This window comes from Zingiber officinale, chromosome 9B (genome assembly GCF_018446385.1).
Source record: "Zingiber officinale cultivar Zhangliang chromosome 9B, Zo_v1.1, whole genome shotgun sequence".
Taxonomy (NCBI): Eukaryota; Viridiplantae; Streptophyta; class Magnoliopsida; order Zingiberales; family Zingiberaceae; genus Zingiber; species Zingiber officinale.
In genome coordinates, this window is record NC_056003.1 from 18,918,176 (window position 1) to 18,941,219 (window position 23,044).

Genomic DNA, 23,044 nt, shown 5'->3' on the forward strand with positions numbered 1-23,044 from the left:
TATGACCGAATTAGAGAGAGCTATGGCGAGTCTCCAGCAGGAGAACTCTGATTTTCATCGGGACATACGGCGAGAGGTTGCCGAGTTACGAGCTGCCGGGGAGACCCGACACACTGAGCTGATGGCGCTTCTCCGATCCTTGGGATCTGGACCACCCCCTTCATCATCTCAGTAGCTCTAGTTATAACTCACTTATGTAGCTACACTACCTGTAAAAGATTTTAGATCTATCTAGTGATATTTCAGACCTGCATTGATTATGTTCTATCTTGATAGCCTAGGAGTTTCAAATTTCAAAAACATTTTCAAAAATGGCTTTCTCAAATTATAGGTTGAAACATATTGTGTTTTTTTTTAAAACCTTCCTCTTTTTAGATTTTCAAAAACAGTTTGGCCTTAGACTAGTTTTTGAATCCTTAGAAAGCATGTACCCGTAGCACTAGTTTTTGAGCATCTCACCAACACCTTAGGTTTACCTTGCTTGTGTTTGACAAACATAGAAAGGGGTGAGATGCATAGGCCAACTGTCTGGACTTAAGATGCTTATTTCAGTGCATCAGCATAAGTCTGGAAGTTAAATACAAATCAGACATTAATCAGATTACGTTCATCAGTCAAGTCAAACACTGACTGCTTATAATCAACTTAATCTGACTAACCAAGTGAAAGCTACTATCTTCTGATAGTTAGTTAGTACCTAATTGGTTAGACAGTTGTGTAATTTTAAGTGTTAAGTTCAGGGGGAAAAAGTAATTAAAATTTTGTATGTTTTTGTACATCTATTTTAAAACTAACTTATTTTTGAACACCAGTCTTTAAAAAAAAAAAAAAGAGTTAAATTTAACTGAGTGTTTGAAAAATTGGAAGTTTAAAAATCCCACCTAATTTGAAAAGTAGAAATTACCTTTTGAAAATTAAATGTTACTTAAAACTTGAAAAGTAAATTTGAAAAACCTGATTTGAAAAATTTTGCACGTTTGAAAAGTTAAACTTGATTAACTTTAAACTCATACTTTTCAAAATTAAACTTGTATCCCCCAAGTCAACTTGACTATCTTTTTAACTTGATGTTTGTACTTTTATCAGTATCTTTGAATTTTGAATCAAACTTAGATATTTTTCAAAATTAACTATTTTTTAATTGATTACTTTTTACAGTAACCCTACACTATGCTTGCTTACCCTTGCTTATTTTTTGATGAATGCCAAAGGGGGAGGGTTAGGTGGTTAAGTTAGCTAAACCAAATTGAAAACACTAAAACCCATGTACCTGTTTTATTTATTGCATTTTTTCACTAACTTAACCAGGTTATCATTCCATCAAAAAGGGGGAGATTGTTGGTGTGGGTAGCACTAACGGTCTAACATAGGTTTTGATGAATGACAAATGGGTTAAGTTAGTTTTGTTGTTGTCTGACACTTTGATCGAGTGTGCAGGAGAAGTCCAGACAGGTCGACGGGCTGACCGGATGTCTGGCACGAAGCCCAGCTAGGTCGACAGGCTGACCGGATAGCTGGCGAGAAGTCCAAGCGGGTCGACGGGCTGACCGGACGCTTGGCGAGAAATCCAGCTAGGTCGATGGGCTGACCGGATAGCTGGCGAGAAGTCCAGACGGGTCAAAGGGCTGACCGGACGTCTGGCAGGTGAGTAGAGGTAAGTCACTGGAAGGGAGTGACTGCGAGTACGCGTTCTCGGGAAGGGAACATTAGGCGTCGATCCGGCTTAGATCCATTTCGGATATCTAAGTCGAGATCGTGACTAGATTCCGGTCTCGGAAAGACGGAATCTAAGTCATACTTTTTCTGTAAATTCATACTTTATAAATTGTGCTAACAGTCTGTGTTGCAGGGTATATTTTGCCTCGGACTAACCTTGTTTTGCAGGAGAAGGAATCTCTGGAAAAAGGGTGGTCCGGGCGCCCGGAGGTCCGGGCACCCAGAAGGGATCCGGGCGCCCGGAGGCAACTTTTATCCTCTGCGTCGCCTCACCACGTGGAGCATCCTGACTGGACTTGCCACGTCACACCAGGGCGCCCGGAAGGGATCCAGGCGCCCGGAGCAGCATATAAAAGAAGCCCCAGGGGTGGAGCTTAAGACACAACTGAGAATTCCCAGATTGCTTTGCTGCTCTGTGCTCCAGCGACGCTAACAAAGCTCCGACACTTCGCTCCTTCCTTTTCTTTCTTGTCGGTATTTGTTTTCATTAGCATTCATTGAACTTCTTTTGTAATCATTATTTCGAATTGCTAGTGATTGCCCAACGAAAGTGGTCAAGGACCACGGGCCTTCGAGTAGGAGTCGTCACAGGCTCCGAACGAAGTAAATCAATTGTGTCCATTTACTTTTCCGCTGCGTACTTTCACACTCGAGTTTTCGAATCGATATTCACCCCCCCCTCTATCGAACGATCACGGTCCTACAAGAGATACCCGCCTTCAATGTAGATCGAGCTAATCAACCTCTATGTCGAAGTGCTCGTCCCCAATCAACGTCCTGCAAATCACATGATTATAATTTAGCTAATTACATATGCAACAATTAGCTAAATCTCAACTCAACCTAATTAGGGAAAATCCCAATCAAATCATCCATGAATTCTTTAATCTTTCCAAGACACTCCACATTTTATAATCAATCCAATGATTATATCGTTCATAAACTCTTCTATTAATCACAAATGTCAATTTAATTAACAATCCATCATAACAAATCATGATTCTAATCCCATAATCCTATAAAGGATCATGTGACCTTCTACATCAACCAATCAATAAGATTTCCATCATAAATCAATTACCTCATAAGAATCAATCACTTACTTAATATTCAACATATCATGAATCCAACTCACATAATTCCTCCAATAACTTAATCAATCCTCTAAACAACAATCTGCCATTTTAATCCTAGCAATAACTTCAACCTTAAAACTCACCAAATTTGATGATAATCACTGATGCCTCGTGATCAGAGTGTAACCCATGGCTGGAAATCACCGATGTGTCTACTGCTGCTGGAATAAGGAAATGTTGTATGGTTTGCTACCGAAACCATGAACTCCCCACAGTACACAATTCCTGCTGAAATCCTTCCCACTGATCAGACCAAGTTGAATTCAATAAGTGGAATCACAATTCATGCAACAACCTAATCTTACCTCACTGAACCACACTGATATCAACCGGATCAAGCAGGAAGTCGCTGATGTGATCAAGTAGACGGGTGGTGACTGAGGAGGAACACAAGCTAGGGCACGAGGAAGAAACATCGGATTTAAATCCTCCTTGCTCTTGGCCGGAAACAACCCAAGCAGAGACGTTGGGGCAGAGAGGGCAAGGGAAGAAGAAGGTGGCGTCGGCACGGTTCTGATCTCTACGACGGAGACAGGTCTAGAGCTCAGGGCGGCGACGGCCGGCGCTAGGGCAGAAGATAAGGTGGCACCGTGAGGAGATCGGAGAGGGCGTTGGCTGTGGCGACCGAGGGCGACACAAGCAGGAGGTGAAGAGTGACCAGGATCCCTACGGCGAGAGGCGCCAGCGCTCAGATCAGAAGAGGAGAAAGAATTTCGGGAGAAGAAGGAGAAGAAAGAACTGCCTCGGAGCAGTTTTGGCACAACACAGGTTCGCGGGGAAAGAAGAGGGCACGGGCGAGGTTCGGGTGAGGGCATGGGAAAAACGGAAAAGAAGAAAAAGAAAAAGAATTAGGAAAAGAAAAAGAAAATAAACTTTTCCTCACTTAAATGGGTAGCTTAAATAGGTTTTCTCAGGACCCCATTTTATCCCCGTAAACTCGTCCATTCAAGTTCCGAAAAATTCCGAAAAAATTCCCAGAAATTCAGGAAAATTCCCTTATCATTATTCGCCATTTTTCGGTATTTTACAGAATAATTAAATTTTGATTAGGTCATGACCCTACTATGATCTTCTCAAGCCAATGAGAAGATCGGACGGTCAACCTAGGGTCAACAGCTTCTCCAAGCTCCTCCCTTTGATCGCCATGTGTTGCTCGCACCCTCCTCGTAACTCCTTCTCTAGTAGACCGTCCACCGCTCCATTTTGTACATTATAAATATGAAACTCGAGTTACATTCAAGTCTAAAACTATTTTATAACAGGAATATAAAATGAGAGGTACAACGCGCTGGTCGCATATAAGAAATACAACACGCACAATCACACAAAAATGGTGTGCATGCCATATTATGAATTACAACACATTTTGTCCAATCAAATTGGGGCTTTGGGCCATGACCATCACAAAATCATACATAATTTTAAATTATGTATTAAATATAAATTTCTATAATTTTACTACTATTTTTACGATTTTATGAGTCACAACTTCCCGGAGGTCCCATTTAGCGATTTTCGGGCACGATCGTGTGACAATGCCCCTTGCGGGGTTAGGGGTAGCACCCCTTCTCATGAAATGAGTATCACGAGTGTCCTACTACGATCCAACAGCACCTTAAGCCGCTATCCCAAAATAATTTGGGCAAGACCTTGCCGTTTTGGAAGGTTTTTCTCGGTAGTCGAAGCCTACAAGTGTCCTAGCACTTGTTGCTTCGCCTCTACGAGAAAAATACCCATAAAATCTATAAAAATAGTAAAGTTACAGAAACTTACAGATCTGATATTTTTCATAAAAATACAAACGAAACATGTACACGCTTCGCACGTGGCTCTGATACCACTGCTGGGACTTTCGGGCCGCAAAAACAACTTTTTACGTTGCGGAAACCCCGAAGTCTTGCCACGGATCCGTGCGAAGACATATAAAAATTTACATGTACATGTTTCCTATCCTAGATCTACACTAGATCTACAAGAAAGTGAGTATACCTTTGAAGCGAAGCCCTTCACAAATTCCGCTCGTCCAAGGTTCTTTGGATCTCAAGTGTGTTCAAGTGTACACACCTCTAGAAGTATCCACACGAACAAGAGATGGAGAGGAAACCTTAGAGTGTGCTAGCACCCCAAGGAGTCTCGGTAAGGATGAGAGGGAGAGCAAGAAAGAAGAGAGGAGGAAGATGATGAAGTGAATGAGTACACAAAAATTGCTAACTCTTGCACTAATGTGGTCGGCCACATTAAGAGGTTATTATACCTCCATGTAATACCAAGAGTCATGACTCTTGGTATTCCTCATGAGGTGGCACACTCTTAATGTAGCCATGATGATGTGGAACACCATCATTGGCCGGTCCTATGCCAAGTCACAATGACATGACGTTTGGTCAAGTCAAGGTCAAGTCAAACTTGACTCTTCATCTTCCCTCTCATGTCAAGTCAAACTTGACTTAAATCCCCATCGTTGATCAAATCTAACCATAGATTAAAGTCAATTTGATTTAATGAATCTCTATTCATTAAATTAAATTGATTCAATGAGTCATAATCTAAATTAGACTCATTCAACACATGAATCAAGTTGAGTCCAACTCAATTAGTCTAATTTGGATTACTCTTAATCCAATTTGGTTCATCACATGAACCTAATCCTCTTGGTTCATCATATTAACCTATTCTCCATCTAATTGCTCTTTGTGTGTTACCCTATAGGTTCTTGTAACGTTGACAATGTTCCTAAACCCATTTAGAAATATAAGTAATAAGCGGTATCTAGCAACACATCATTACCCAAGTTACAAGAATGTTGAGATCCAACATCACCTTGTGACTACTAATTGTGACCCTCACAATATATGACAATGTCCTTCTATCCTTGACATCTAGATTGATCAATTTGAGACATAGACCGTATCATCCTCTAATCAATCTAAATCTTGAACTCCAAGTAGACTCACTATAATCAAATGAGTTCAATATCTCATATTGACTCATTTGGGCATGGCCATGCACTTAGTGATCTCACTCTATCAAGAATAATGATGTCACTCCCGTCATATAGGAGGGATAGATCCCATCTACATCACTCACATCCCTCCGCATAATTTGTTACATACCCAGTAATCGCCTTTATAGTCCACCCAATTACGGGTGACGTTTGACGAAGCCAAAGTATGCAACTTCTTATGTAGGGAACAATGGTGACTTCAGGTCCAAGGACTAATAGTCACATGAGAAAGTATATGCCACTCATATAATGATCCATGATACTTTCTCATGGCAGGGCATTCATCATACATTCTCCAATGTATACCCATGTGTCAACTTGATATCTCTATATCCATGACTTGTGAGATCAAGTCATCGAGTTGACCTACATGCTAATCTCGTCATATTAACATTGTCCCTAAATGTTAATACATGACTAGGAATGATTAAGAGTAGTGTTATCTATATCATCTCACTATCGATTCAACCAATTGATTGATATAGATAAGAACCTTCTACTCAAGGACGCTATTATACTTAGTTATTTTGTACCAATACAAGTAAGTATAATAACCATAAAGAAAATGCCTTATAAATATATAGGAATATGATACATCGAGTCCATACAACAATCATCATATGATTGGCTCTAGGGCTCTAACTAACAGTATAAATGATCATAAGATCTACGCATATCAGACATAATGATGGTCGTCGAAGAACCATTCAAAGTCCCAAGAGATTAGAAAGGAAAGAGACTCTGACCACGGTATTGGACAGAGGAGCAAACCTCATGATCGAAGGCCAATGATAAGGTAATATCAATTTTGATCAATTTATTACTAATGATGTTGTGGGTAGTGTAGGTAAATATGAGAATGCTCACGAGTTGTGGAGCAAATTAAAGAAAATTCAAGGCAATGAACTTATGACTACACAAGAGGAAGACAAATTTGAAGAAAGGGATGAAGTGGTCCAAGAGGAGGAGAAGGACCAATCGGATGTGGAGACCAATTCAACATCAAAAGAGGAAGTGAATTCGGTCACATTCAAGAAAAAGAAAGATGAGGAAGTATCATCAACATCCTCAAGGGTTCAAGAAGGGTCCAAGATAAGTGAAGAGGAAGTCAACCTTGCAAGCATCTCCACCAAAGTGAAGTCAAAGGACCACATAATATGCTTCGGGTGCAATGAGAAGGGACACTACAAGAGTAGATGTCCATTGAATAAGAAAGAGGTATCTCTTAAACTCAATCAAGTTATTTTAAACACTAACATGGGTTGTAGGAATGAAGAAACCCAAAGGAGAAAAATGTGCATCATATGCTTCACGTGTGGAGAGAAGGGTCACTACCACACCAAATGCCCTAAGAAGAGGGAGATCAAGAAGTTAGAGCAATTGAAGAAATGGGAGAAAGTGAAGAAGAGGAGCTCGAGTCGAGGAAGAGCTTCAAGGGTAAAGGAGGTATACCCTAATTTGAACTGTAATTCAAATTCTTATGTTCCCATGCATGCTAGGAAAAATAATGATTATCATTATATAGCAATGAAAAATTTTGGATTTAAATATCATGATAGAAATAGGGTAAATGTAGATTATAACCCTAGGAAACCTATGCATGATAAATCTAGAGACAGTAGACCTAAGGAAAATCAAGGCATTAATCCCAAAAAGGGGAGACATATGCCTAGGAAGGGTAGGTCTAGAAATGTCTAATGTGCACAAATTAACTCTAGGGTTAGGGACCTAGAAAAGAAAAAAAATCAAGCTTTGAAGGCAAAGCTTGAAAATTTAGAAAAAATCCTTAAGAGATTCAATGTTGGATCTAAGGAATTAAGTATAGTGTTGGGTAGCCAAAGACCTAATAATGATAGATTGAGTTTGGGATACCAATCTAGTCCCTCCAAGGCTAAGGAGAGATCATATGCTAGGGTGGCAAATGATCATGGCAAGGGAGAGTCATCCAAGGCCAAGAAGAAATATGCTAGGGTTGCATATGACTATGGCAAGGATGTTGTGTCTAAGGTCAAGAAGATAAGGAAATCTTCTAAGGGACATCATTATGGTTTATCCACAATAGATGAGTCACCTAGGGAGGTGGCTAAGGTTAAGAGCTCTAGGGGGAGCTCTAAGAGTCAAGTTGGGACCCATGGTAAATGGATCTCAAGTGGATTTTACTTGGGAGTCTAGATTGGGTCATGAAATGTGCCAAAAGGTTTGGAGACAGATTTGAATCTCAACCTTAGGGAATTGACACACATGGGATGTGTTTCATGCATGAAAATATGACATTTGAGGTCATATAGCATGGAAATTGGTTTTAGATGTATAGATGTCATATAAATCAATGCTAGGGATGCATTGTGGTTTAGTATGAGCAAATACATCAAGAGGAAGCCAAAATTAGGACTTTAGATCAAGGTTCAATTGAACCATTTAGCTAGTTTTGGATTTTGTGTCAATCTTGGGATTAGTGATAGATATATTTTTGAATGTATTTTTTCCAAGTAGACATGGGTAAAACAGACCTCTCCATAAAATTTAGAGATTTTTAGATGTCTGTGAAATTTTTTATGTATTTCTGAAATTAGGTTCATAATGCTAATTAGGTTGGAATTAGGGTGTCAGTCGACTGGTAACAATATTTATCGAACACAAAATGTTTCTATGAGTGTGTTTCAATAAGCCTAGTCGACTGGTACTTTTGGTAGTCGACTGATACCAATCTAAAACTATATTTCAGCACTGATTTTGACTCGGTTAGCTTGTATAGATGTATGAGATCCTTGGGGGATAAATACATGAGTTTAGGGTCAATCTAGATGATAAGTTTCAATAATTGGGATATTGTTGGAGCTTTTCAATGTTAGGCAAAGGGGGAGAAGTAAGGTTTAATTGGAAAAACCTGAAAATACCTTTGTGGTGGTAAAACTCCTAGCTCGGGAGCTTATGTGTAGGGGAGCCTTGTGATAGGTTCTTAAATAGTCCTGTGGGAAATTCCTAGCTCAATGGGGAGTATAAGTGAAGGGGGAACCTTGTGATAGGTTTCAATGCATATTTGCATTTTTCTTTCGGCAATGTAAGTCCAAGTCTGTAGCCTTGGCAACGCAAGTCCATTCGGCAGAGTAAGTCCAAGTGTGTAGCCTTAGCAATGTAAGTCCATTCAGTGGTATAAGTCCAAGTATGTAGCCTTGGCAACGTAAGTCCATTCGGCAGTGTAAGTCTAAGTGTGTAGCCTTAGCAACGTAAGTCCATTCGGCGGTGTAAGTCCAAGTGTGTAGCCTTGGCAACATAAGTCCATTTGTTTTAACATTGTTATTTACTATTTGTTTTCTCTAACTTAAATGTATTGTCAAACATCAAAAAGTGGGAGATTGTTGTAGCAATCACAATGGTCCGTGCGACCATGTGTTTTGGTGTTTGGACAAAGGGTTTAAGTTAGGTTCACCCTTGTATTTAATATGTGTATGTGAGTGTGCAGGTTTGCAGGATACACATATGACTTTACTTAATGGCTTCGGGTCCGATGAAGGATGGAGCATCCGAGGGACCGTGGACAAGACAGCAAGGATAAGGGCCGAGGGAAGCGACTTCGAGGCATATGCGTAGGATGACATTAGGGACGAGCCGCGGGCTTGAATGCATCCAAGGGACGAGAGCCAAAGGAAGTAGGTTTGAAGGCAAGAGGTCAAGGCTGCAAGGAAGAGTCAAGTGAGTCGTAAGGGTGAGGGTACGAGTGCTGAGAGATAGTACTCAGGTACCAGTCGACTGATGGTTTCATCAATCGACTGGTGTAGTCGACTGAGCAGTTGACTGGGGAGCGAACAGAATGTCTTTGTTCGCTTAGCTAGTGTGGAGCAGTCGACTGGTACTTTCACCAATCGACTAGTATCGAGCTGTTGGGTTTTAATTATCGAATTTCCACTGAGGGCAGTCGACTGGTATTTTCACTAGTCGACTGATAGGCAGGGTTTTCCAACCCATGGTCTATATAAGCAAGCCTTGAGAGCTTAGTTAAGGTTTACAAAATTAGTGGCGGTTAACCTTAATTTGTAGTTAACTTGTGCCCTAGCAATCCGAGTGCTCTTAGTCGAGTTTGATGGATGCTACTTGGAATACCGTTCTGTTTCCCTTATATAAAAATTTGTACAAGCACAGAACTTTTCCTAGCAACCCATGTGCTCTTCAGAAGTTAAACTTGGATTGGAAACGAAACTTAACATTTTTACTTCAAGTTCGTTCTTCAAAGTTAAACTTGAATTGGAAATGAAACTTAACATTTTTACTCCAAGTTCAACTCTTGTGTTCTTCAGAAGTTAAACCATATTACAGAAGTTGATTAAATATCTATTTCAAGGATTGACTTCCAGGTCGTTGGCGAGGCACTAGGCCTTCTTGGTTATGGGATCATCCACCACTTCCTAGACAAAGCCTTTCAAAGAAATTGAATATTTAAACTTCTCACAGTAACCTTAGGTTTAACTACAGAGACCTCAATCAAAGCATAAGATCGAAACACAAAATTGAAGCACAAAAATGAAAATACAAAATCGCTAGTCTTTTGTGTTGGTATTTCAGGATCCATACAAAGAACACAAACTAATTATGCAGCGGAAACAAATAATTAGTTATTACTTTCTTTGTAACTTAAAGAGCTCTTGATCTTCTGCTGTATTCCTCTCTTCTTGGACGTCGTGTGGATGACGATTTATCAAGATAAAATCCACCCGAACCTTTCTTTGCTTCCAAGCTTTGACCACCAAGAGAATACAAAGTGAAGAGACCACCTTCTACTTCTTCTTCTCCACCAAGCAACCGGCCACCTATATGCTCCTTCTCCTCTTCTTCTTCTTCTCTAAACTCCGACCACCAAGAGGAGATGGGGTGCCAGCCCTAGAGGGAAGAAAGGGAGGAAGAAGAGGAATAGATGCGGTCGGCCTCAAGAGAGAAAGGGAAAAGAAGAGGACCGACCACCTAAAGAATAAAGAGAGAGAGCTTAGGGTTATCTCATTAGGGAGCACCCCCTCCTCCTCTTTTATATTCTTTGCTAGCGGCTAATAAGGAAAATTTTAATAAAATTTCCTTTTTATTTGCTATTGTAGATGGTTACAAAAAAGGAAAGATTTTAATAAAATTAAAATATTTATTTTAAACTATTGTGAATAGCTACAAAAGGAAAGATTATAACAAAATTTTATTTTAAACAAAATCTTCCTTTTATTCCTATAATGGTTGGTTACAAAAAAAGAAATTTTTTTAACAAAATTAAAATATCTCTTTTAACCATTGTAGATAACTATAAAAAGGAAAGATTTTAACAAAATTAAAATTTATCTTTTACACATTGTAGATAACTACAAAAAAGGAAAGATTTTAATAAAATTAAAATCTCTCTTTTAACCATTGTAGTTAAAATCTCTCTTTTAACCATTGTAGATAACTACAAAAAAGGAAAGATTTTAACAAAATTAAAATCCCTCTTTTAATCCATTGTAGAAAGCTATAAAGGAAAAGATTTTAACAAAGTTTTGTTTTAATAAAAACTTTCTCTTTCTCTTCTCCTATGTGGTATGGCCGGCCCCTTGCTTGGACACCAAGCAAGGCTTGGCCGGCCCCTTGCTTGGGCACCAAGCAAGGTTGTGGTCCGCCCCTCATTTGGGTAAGAAGCAAAATCAAAACGGGTGAATGTGAGGCTTTATAAAGGTTACAGCAGGGACCGAGAGGAGGAATTGGTTTTGGCCTCTTGATAAACTTGAGCTTCCTGTGTTCGACCCGAACACTCAACTCAAGTTCATCAATAATAACTCATATCACTAAAGAGTTATTATTGAACTACCGCACCAATCTCATATTACATTATGGGCTTTTCTTATCATGAGTGCATTAATTTCCCTGTGTTTAAGATATCGAATATCCATTAATTAAATGAGTTACTGACAACTCACTTAATTAATATCTAGCTCCAAGAGTAGTACCACTCAACTTCATTGTCATGTCAGACTAAATCCACCTACAGGGTTTACATGACAATCCTTATGAGCTCCTCAAGGGGCATCATCAACCTAGATAACTAGGACATAGTTTCCTTCTATAATCAAAACACACCATATAAATAATATTATTTCCTAACTTATCGGGCCTATTGATTTAACGAAATAAATCTCACCCATTGATAAATTAAAGAAATAAATACTAAGTATATGTGCTTGTTATTATATCGGGATTAAGAGTACGCACATCCATAACAACAGAGGTTATGTTCTTTTATGCAATCAGTATAAAAAGAAACAACCTCAAATGGTCCTGCTCAATACACACATAGTGTACTAGTGTAATTTTATAGTCAAGACAAACTAATATCAAATTACACTACAACCATTCCAATGGTTTGTGCCAATCCATCTTGGTTGTGAGCTACTATTTATAATTTATAAGGAACTGATAACATGATCTTCTGTGTGATACCACACACCATGTTATCTACAATATAAATTAAATGGACAACTGCATTTACTAAATGTAAACATTTGACCAATGTGATTCTCATTTGAAAATAAATGTTCATACAAAAAGCTAGACTTTTAATATACATCCTAACAGAGTTGTGGCGAGGCTTCTCCACCGACAAGGATGATTGTGCTAGTCAGAGTTTCTAGAGATTAATCCACCGACAGATCGGGATCGTCCACCTTACAAATAGACGTGGAGTAGGAGCCCTAATCTCCGAACCACGTTAAATCGGCGTGTCGGTTTGTTTGCTTGTTCTTTCTTATTCTTTATCTTTCGTATTCATATTAGTATTGTATTTCTACTTACGCACTAACGAATACGTAGAAAGCTATCGATTTGGGGGCGTCCATTAACCCCCCTTCTAGTTGGCCGCAAGATCCCCCAACAGTTAGATTTGTAAGACAAGTGTCACCGGAGGTACACCAATGTGACCTAGTGATTGTAGATGAGTCACCTAGGGTGGTGACCAAGGTTAAGAGCTTTAGGGGGAGCTCAAAGAGTCAATTTGGGACTCATGGCAAATAGATCTTAGGTGGGTACTACTTGGGAGTCTAAAGGAGTCATGGAGAGTGCCAAATGGTCTAGAGACGGACTTGAGTCTCAAACTTAGGGAATTGGTATAATTGGGTTAGTTTCATGTAAGGAAATATGACATTTGGAGTCATATAGCATGAAAATTGATTTTGGATGTATAGATGTTATATAAACCAATGCTAGGGATGCATTATGGTTTAGTATGAGCAAATACATCAAGAGGAAGCCAAAACTAGGAATTTAGGTCAAAGTTCAATTGAACCATTTGGCTAGTGTTAGGTTTTGTGTCAATCTTGGGATTGGTTATAGATATATTTTTTAATGTATTTTTCCCAATTAGACATGGGTAAAACAGGTCTCTCCACAAAATTTAGAGATTTTTGAATGTCTGTGAAATTTTTTATGTATTTTTGAAATTGGATTTAAAATGCTAATTAGGCTGGAATTAGGGTGCCAGTCGACTAGTGCAGTTACCAGTCGACTGGTAACAATGAATTTCGACCACAAAATGGTTCTGTGTTGAATTCGATAGGAGCAGTCAACTGATACTTGTGGTAGTCAACTGATACCAGCCTGAAACTATTTTTCAGCACTGATTTTGACTGGGTCAGCTCGTATAGATGTATGAGATCCATGGGGGATAAATACATGAGTTTAGGGTCAGGTTGATGATCAAGTTTTAACAATTACGATATTGTTGGAGTTTTTAATGTTAGGCAAAGGGGGAGAAGTAAGGTTTAGTTAGGAAAACTTGAAAAATACATTTGCGGTGGTAAAATTTCTAGCTCGGGAGCATAGGTATACGGGGAGCCTTGTGATAGATTCTTAAATAGCCCTGTGGTAAAATTCTTAGCTCAATGGGGAGATTAGGTGTAGGGGACCCTTGTGATAGGTTCCAATGCATGTTTGCATTTTTGATTCGGCAGTGTATGTCTAAGTGTGTAGCTTTGGCAACGTAAGTCCATTCGGCAGTGTATGTCCAAGTGTGTAGCTTTGACAACGTAAGTCCATTCGACAGTGTAAGTCCAACTGTGTAGCCTTAGCAACAAAAGTCCATTTGGCGGTGTAAGTCCAAGTGTGTAGCCTTGGCAACATAAGTCCATTTGTTTTAGCATTGTTATTTGCTATTATGTTTTCCCTAACTTAAAAGTATTGTCAAACATCAAAAAGGGGGAGATTGTTGGAGCAATCCCAATGGTCCGTGCGACCATGTGTTTCGGTGTTTGGGCAAAGGGTTTAATTTAGGTTCACCCTTGTATTTGATATGTGTATATAAGTGTGCAGGTTTGCAGGATACACATATGACTCAGTTTGATGACTTCGGGTCTAGTGAAGGATGGAGCATCCAAGGGACCATGGACAAGGCATCAAGGATAATGGCCGAGGGAAGCGACTTCGAGACATACGCGAAAGATGACATTGGGGATGAGTCACGGGCTTGGATGCATCCAAGGGACGAGAGCCAAAGGAAGTAGCCTTGAAGGCAAGAGGTTAAGGCCGCAACGAAGAAAAGTCAAGTGAGTCGTAAGGGTGAGGGTCCGAGTGCTGAGAGACTGTACTCGGGTACCAGTTGACTGGTAGTTTCATCAGTCGACTTGTGTAGTCGATTAGGCAGTCGACTGGGAGTGAACAGAATGCTTCTGTTTGCTCGGCCAGTGTGGAGCAGTCGACTGATACTTCTACCAATAGACTGGTATCGAGCCGTTGGGGGTATAATGGTTGAATCTCCACAAAGGGTAGTCGACTGGAACTTTCACTAGTCGACTGGTAGTCGGCGTTTTCCAACCCGCGACCTATATAACCAAGCCTTGGGAGCTTGGTTCAGGTTGATGAAATAGAGGTGGTTAACCCCTATTAGTAGTCTACCTGTGCCCTAGTGTCTCAAGTGTTCTTGTGAGTATTGTGGTGAGGTTTCTCCACCCACAAGGAGCTACGTGAGCAAGTCAGAGTTTGCCGGGGAGTCATCCACCGACGGATCGAGATCATCCACCTTATCGACAGCCATGGAGTATGAGCCTTATCTCTAAATCACGTTAAACAACGTGTAGTAGTTTGCTTGTTCTTGTCTTTATTGTCTTTAGCTTTTGTATTCATATTAGTATTAGATTCCACTGTGTACTAACGAATACATAGGGAGTTATCGAATTTGGGGCACCGACTATTCAACCCCCCTTCTAACCGGCCGCAAAATCCCCCAACAACGTCCAATCATGGGATTTGACTGAAGAACTTCATCACAACATTATAGATCATTGATGGCTATGATAATAAAGCCATAGAATTTTATGCCAAGAATAACCGCAATTCGTCGAAGTCCAAGTACATCGACATCAAGTTTCTAGCGGTTAAAAAAAGAGTTTAGAGTAGTCAGATTATGGTAGAATACATCAGTACAGATTCCATGTTAGCCGATCCACTCACCAAAGGCTTGGTGCCTAAGGTGTTTCATGCTCATGTTGTGGATATGGAGTCCTTCTTATAGAAGAAGAACTCATCTAGTGTGAGTTTGTATTTATCTTATTGCTCTATATTTGATAATAAAGACAAACATTTTGTTTTGATTATTGTACGTACTTAAAGTTCAAAACATTAATGAAATTTATATGTTTGTTCGACACTCTGATTGTGATATCATCATTTACTACTGCTATTTAGCATTTGATGTTTGTAAATATAATATAGATTTCTTTTGGATTGATAAAGTTGATCATGATTTGCTATTGTAGTTTAATATAAAGTATTTCGCAAATATGATTTGACCTCTTTTGATGTCATCTTATGACCAATTGAAAATTGACATGTACTGATCGCATTTCATGTAATTTTCACTCTACACATCTACATTTTGATCCATGTCATTAATGATATTGGTTTTATGATTACTCTTGGGGCTTATTACGATCATATACAGTAGTTATGACGTCTTTAGTTCTATACCAATGAAGTTAATGTACCATATTATTTACAGGGGTATTCTATACCCATAAAGTTTGATGTCTGTAAAATACCGGAAAAAATGACGAATGTTAATAAGGGAATTTTTCCGGAATTTTTGGACATTTTTCGGAAATTTTTCGGAGCTCGTACGGACGAGTTGACGGGGATAAAAAAACGGGGCCCAGAAAAGCCTGTTTGGGTTACCCCATTTAAGCGAGGAATTGTTTCTTTTATAAATTCCTTATTTCCTTTTCTTTTTCATTTATTTTTTTCCCGTGCCTATATTTCCTTCTCTCCCGAGCCTCACTCGGCCCCGACGCCGATTCTTCTCGCGCCGAAGCCCTAACCGCCGGCGTGCACTAACCGCCGGCCACTCGGCGGTTTCCTCTTCCTTCTCCTCTTCTTCCTCATTCCCTGCCCCTCACGATGACAGCGTTCTCAGCCCTAGCACCGTCGCCCGACCGCCTGCCCTAGCCACCCGGCGCCGACCACAGAAGCCGACGCCGACCTCAATCCCTTGGTCCAGTCCCTCGGCCACTTCTTCTCCTCTCTTCTGCAGTCGCCTCCGCCCGATTCTTCTCCTCTTCGTCTCCTTCAGTGCGCCACCGCTCGACGCCGCACCTCTCTTCCTCTTCTCCTTTGCATGCCGATGCCGACTCAGTGCCGCCGAACTCACGTGCCCTAGCATCGCTGTCGTCGCCATAGCCACGCCGCCGCCACTTCCTTGCCCTTGCCCCAGCCAACGTACCGACCCTTTCTTCTGCCCTAGCCGAGCCTCACATTGGCGTGAGTTGCTGCCCTGGATTCTACCGAGCTTTGGCATTAGGGTAAGCTGTTGGTTTAGAACTGTGGAGGTAAGGTTAGGGTTTAATTCATAGAGGTCGATGTATTGACTACAAATTTTGGTGTTTGATGTGTAGATCAGTGGCTCACTCTAGTTACGACCACGGTTCCAGAAACAGGTGTTCCATCGACAAATTAGCGACGAAGAATACGAATTTGGGTGAGCGTGGATTGAGGTAATGCGTTGTTGCGCGTATAATTGATTTAGGTCTTGATGCGGATAAGTTAATTGATTATCAGTTAAGGTTGATCAATAATTAGGGTTTTCCTAATTGAGTGAGTAGTTTGATTTAGTTATTTAATATATGTTGAGTAACTAAATTATATGTGTTAAATTAGGTAGGTTGATGATTATGACTCAGGGTTTTGCCCTAAATTGTGTTGAGAATTTTATTTAGCCATTCATTTGAATTTTAGCTAAATAAAATATCTGTGTATTGGTATTTCAGGACTTTGACGCGAGACGAGTATCTCGGAGTCAGGATTTGGACCATTTTATCGGAGGCGGGTACTTTTGACTTATTGTCTTTGATATGCTTAGTAATTAAATTAACAAGATGCATTAATTGTGTTTCTTACTTGTTTCGGTTAATCACTGCCCAATACATGCTATCTATTGATTGATTGTTTGTTTACATCTTGTATGGATATGTACCTGATTCCACATGCTCATGGGTAGTGATATAACCATATTTTACCATGTCAGGACCTAGGTTTGATACCTTATATGATCAGATACCTTGATATGATTCATTCGCTTTGGTGCACATTATGATATGTCCAGAGATTGGTTTAGTATATTACCATGTTTAGTGACATGCACCATTCGCATGATTGCATGCTGAGTGATTGATTGCTCCTTTATTGTCGAGCACTTTGCGGTTTTCATCATTGCTCCGTTGTGAGGCTCATGGGTAGCGGGACACAGCGTGACTCCACTTAGCTCTTCCGATGCTCCGTTGGTCCGCTCATGGGTAGTGTGGCGTGTGTAGCACGTTAGAGATCCCTCCCGTACCAGTACTGGGAGTTGAGAGCATTGCGCTCCCCATTTATGATTTGGGGTAGAATGATATGTAGACGGCATCCGTACACTCGATCACTCATCGAGTAGTGTTCTTTGAGTGCACGGTTGTCACCCTACCCACTCGGTCCCACTGTTGTTGTGAGTCGGCTGACTGGCGTCAGGGGTGACCATGACATTGGCATCATATGCATGATGCATTTATTGTTTGTGTTTGTGTTTGTTGCACTTATATGCTGCACATTGCTTGGATACCTTGATTGACATGCATACAGGTCTTCTATACCTTTCGGACTGTTTGTCCTTTTACCGGGTCCTGGTTAGTACAGATTCTCTCCTGTCTTCTTCGGTTTGTAGTTATTTTTATCAGGAGACTGTACGCATGATTAGTGCTAGGTGTTATTTCTTTACTTTGCATATCAATTGTACCTGCTGAGTGTTGGACTCACCCCGCCTCCATTGTTGATATTTTCAGGTTGATGCTGTCAGGAGAGAGTTCCAGTTGCTGGTCCCTGCAGACCTCGAGGATGTGATTGGTTTTTCGTTTGGTTTCCTTTTCTGTTCTAGACTGTTTGCACTTGTTATGTTCTGGATTTATTTGCTTATGGACATGATATAGATTTTATTATATCGATGGATTTGGATTTGGTTTTTATTCTACTACATGCCTGCCTGGACGGCAGAAGAGGTGAGTTCGTCGGATTTGAGTTTTACGAGTGTAGTGGAGTAGGGTGGATTTCGAGTCAGAGTATTATTTTACTGTTTGATTATCTTAACTGCGTGGTTGTGACAGCCAGAGGCTGAATAGATTATATATAACTGCATGGTGATGTTTTATTTTATTGTTATTATTCCAGCCGCCTGTGGCTGAGTATTTAGTGCTTGTAGAAAATTTTTGATTGTCCGTCGTACAGGGGAGATGCTGCCGAAATTTTCTCGGACAGGGACTCCTCTGGGACGTGACAATGTCAACTAAAGTTTTACTTGTATTTCATATATAACTCACAAATAGCCCATGTGGGAGATTGTTGGTTATTATCTCTAATTGGTGGGCTTAATTGTAAGTTGTGCATATGAGTACAAACCGAACCTATTAAAGTGATCTTATTGGGTTTCGATTATTGGATGTAGATATTATATGTGTAGAACATATAGTCCCGCATCTATTATCATCTATGGGCTAATAATGAATATATCTACTATATATAGGGTTGGTCCCCAAGGGTTTAGAGTTTAATCTTGACAGATCTTTTGGTTTTCCATTGACCTAAAGTTTTTCGGCGTCGTCACCTCTAAGTTCCTTGGAAGACATTCCTTTTCTTTCCGTTGCATCTTCTTCCACAGGAATTATTTCTGGACGACGCTAAAGACAAGGATGAATCTTCAATCAGGTTCCTTGTCATATTTATTTATGTACTAATTTTTTTTATGTCATGTTTTCGATGAAACTAGATCTTCTTGTTCTTGTATTTCTTATATATGAATTCTTTATATTTTAGAATCCATACGGCTTAAGTTTTACAAGAACTATCGTAAATTACACCAAACTACTTTGGCAAATGTTGTGTTAATAATATATCAACTAACAGACAATTCCATACAGAACACTATGCAAGTACATGCCAATTATTTTGAGTTTTTAGCTATAATTTGATTGAAGCAATGAAGAGAGTTAAGCCATAAATCTAATAATCTGGATTCTCTCATATGCATATCCTTGTCTGATTGTGTATGATAGGTGTCATAGTGGAAAGCCAACGGACCTTTGCCTTCTATTATGATAGAAAGGCAAGGCTGACTTTGAATCCATAGCTAAAACATAGGGAAGATGTTTACATCTATTCCTATGATTCACTCACTGCCCAGTTCATAACAAAATAACACAATGAAACAGAGATTATGAATATTCTTCATTTCTAGTAACAATACATTCAATGGATTTGTCAGTGCAAATCATTTTCAAGTAGACATGTACCTGAATCTAGCAATCTCACGTAGAGGCCCACCAATTCCGCAGCCTACATCCAGGACCTAAATCACAAATGAACTCAATAATTGTGGCTCTAAAGTTGTAAGCATCAGAAATAATCAATCAAATTCAGGAATTGTACAAAAGACTAATACCTTCATCCCAGGTTTCAACCCCAATTGCAGCGCAAGGAAGTGCTCGTGCGTCTTAATGCTTTCGCGCATAGACTCTCCTTTCCATCTACATATATTAAACTTAAAAATCAGAATTTGAGGTAAGACTAGAAAGCATGAATAAAAAGGGTTTCTAGGCAAGTTTTATAATCCTTCTGCACTATCATTGGATATTTTAAGGATTAGCAAAGTGAAATGATTCTCCCCAACCAAAATCATAGAAGCTAGTGGCAAGATCATAATACTTGTTTACCTGAGATGCATAAAAGAAAATATAAAACATCATTTGTCAGAAAATATGTGATAAGAGTATTTATTACAAATATAGAAATTTGATTTTGGGAACCCCAACAAATATAGGACACTTGATGACCAGATAAATTAATACTGATAACAATAATAGTCACATGATTAACACCTGAATTCTCAAACAAGAACCAAATTCATATCCAAAAATAAAATTATTTAACAACCAGACACTCAACTTTCAAGTACTGCAGCAAATTATAAATGTAAATAAAAAGGCAAATTAATTTACTGATATATGAAACCTACCATATCAGAGTAGTTTGCTTTTCTGAATTCTTCTTCCCCTCCATAAGAGTCATGATAATTTTCATACCTATCCATCAAGTATTTATATCAATATATCAAGTGGATTTCGAGTTTTGGTCATTTGGATATTAACGAAATTGAATTCAACTGAGAAAAAAATAATCTAGTATTAGCTAAAACAATATCTTGAACATGGAGCTAATCTAAAGAAAAGGGTTTCTTTGGTATGCATCAAAAGTCTGGCTAAAAATTTGGATTGAAGTCTATTTATGGATCAAATAAGCATGTAATGGTAAGAATCACATAAAAATTAAAATATATATGACAGTGCAAGGAAAGAAATTTGTAAACAGATGAATCCACCACAAAAAAGTAATTTACATTTATGTGATGTTTAATTGATGAAACTAGATTTTCTTATTCTTGTATTTCATATATCTGAGTTTATATTTTAGAATTCACGCGGCTTAGGTTTTTTAAGAACTAACATAGTCATTTCTTTTTCTTTCATGTTTTATTAATTGAAGAGAGTTATTGTTACGCCCTGATGATATACTTGTCCATTAAATCTGATGGTACCTCTTAGTAACAATATAAGAAAAAAAATTGATATAAAGCCAATTAAAGCTAACACACCACCAATGCAATATAAAATTAACAAGTTACAAAAGTCAATGCGTGTATGTATGCATATACATATAAACATACTCAACCGAACAAGGTAAAAGTCATACTATTCTAACAAAACTCAAAACTGATACTGAAAGAAAACTATAAATACAAGCAACAAAAAATACACCAAGCAACTCAAAAAGGAAATCCAAATAAGTGGGACCGACAGCTAGGACCTATGAGCGACAGAACACATCCTCTACTTGATAACATGGAAATAGAGAAAAAAATAAGGGGTAGTGAGTACAACAACTCAGTGGGTATTAAACAGATCGTGTATAATACAAAATATAAGGAGATCAAAGGAAACAGTCTAAGATAATAATACTTACTACAAAAGTAAGAGCACTAACCAAAAGTATAGCCAATGATATAACATTGTTCAATCAGGTATAACCAATAAATCAAGAGTACATACAATACATCCAAACCCTGCACAAACAAATGATAACTAGCATATAACAAGTCCTATCTACATGCGAACTCGTTACCAAGAAGGTCTCATGGGCAGATAGGGTATATATATAGCTATCTAGCTATGGGCTAGTTGCATGAGAATTCACTACCATAGATGTCTCGTGGGCAGTCATATGTATTGTGATCGCTGACGACTCTCTCAACCATAAATGAGAGACAATGATTGACAGGACACCATATAATGATAAACATAAAATAAACACTCTCATCCAATAATAATATCCTATAACTACACCTCAGTATGTTATCACTAACATATGGTATGAGCATAAATATCCACCAATCTAGGTAATGCAGTAATAACCATAATTAAGGGTAAAGCTCTAAAAGCTACACTACGGTCTAACCTCATTAGCATATAGGCATGAGCCTAAATAACAAATAGAGGTTTAATAAGTGATCCTATTCGAGCGCTGAGACGACGGACACTGGGGACGTGGCACGCTCCGCTGTCTCCGACTGGTGGTGTAGCCCTCCGACGAACCTGCAAGGAAGCCGAGCCAGGAGGGGTTTCCCGGCGACGGCCCTCCGACGCTTAAGTCAGGCAACGAGAGAGGCAGAGTAACGAGGCTACAGTAGAGATGTGTGCATACCTTCGTCGACGTCTGGCGTCTTTATATAGGACCCCGGGGGAGCGCGGGCATGTTTCCCGATGCGTGCACGCTTCCCCAAACATACCTTAACAAGCCGGTGTCAGAAAAGTACCTATGGTGCCATTCCGCAATCGTCCGAGCATATCTCGGATGTGACGGTGGAAGCTTCTACCGTATGATTCTGTGTATGGCTCGGCCGCCAACTCTGCTGTTTGTCGGCGGCAGGTGTCTCGAGGATGATGTTATCCCCTGTCTCCTTTGTCCTCTTGCGTTTCTTGTCTGTTCCGGGGATGAGCGGATTGTTAGAGTGTATACTAAAAGCCTAGCTTTTGGTATAAACATTTATCTAGAAATAAGAATCACATTGGTCAAATGTCTACATTTATGATAAATATAGTTGTTCAATTAATTTATATTGTAGATAACATGGTGTGTGGTGTCACACACAGAGGATCATGTTATCAGTACCTTATAAATTATAAACAGTAACTCACGACCATAATGGAAAGGAACAAACCATTGGAAGGTCGTAGTGTAATTAGGTATTAGTTTATCTTAACTATATAATTACACTAGTACACTTAGAGTGTATTGAGTAGGACCATTAGAGGTCGTTTCTTTTATACTGACTTTATAAAGAAACAAATACCTCAGTTATTATGGAAGTGTGTGCTCTTAATCCTAATATAATAACAAGTACATATATTTGATATTTATTTCTTTAATTTATCAATGGGTGAGATTTAGTTCGATGAATCAATAAGCCCGATAAGTTGAGAAATGATATCACTTATAGTGTGTATTGTTGATTATAGAAGGAAACTGTGTCCTAGTGATCTAGGTTGAGAATGTCCTCAAGAGGAGCTCATAAGGATTGTCATGTTAAACCCTGCAGGTGGACTTAGTCCGACATGACGATAAG

The 23,044-nt window shown here is 39.2% G+C and overlaps 1 protein-coding gene across 1 annotated transcript in view; it reads right to left on the minus strand.

Moving 5' to 3' along the window:
* Window positions 1-20,473, minus strand: part of LOC122024744 (cycloartenol-C-24-methyltransferase 1-like) — a 50,170-nt gene extending 29,697 nt beyond the window's left edge. The window contains exons 1-4 of the mRNA XM_042583427.1: window positions 20,381-20,473; window positions 20,009-20,078; window positions 19,808-19,896; window positions 19,659-19,714 (exon numbers count right to left, since the gene is read on the minus strand). Of these exons, the coding sequence (XP_042439361.1) occupies window positions 19,659-19,714; window positions 19,808-19,896; window positions 20,009-20,078; window positions 20,381-20,455 (290 nt within the window). The 5' untranslated portion in view covers window positions 20,456-20,473. The remainder of the gene's footprint in view (window positions 1-19,658; window positions 19,715-19,807; window positions 19,897-20,008; window positions 20,079-20,380) is intronic.
* Window positions 20,474-23,044: the final 2,571 nt, after the last annotated feature.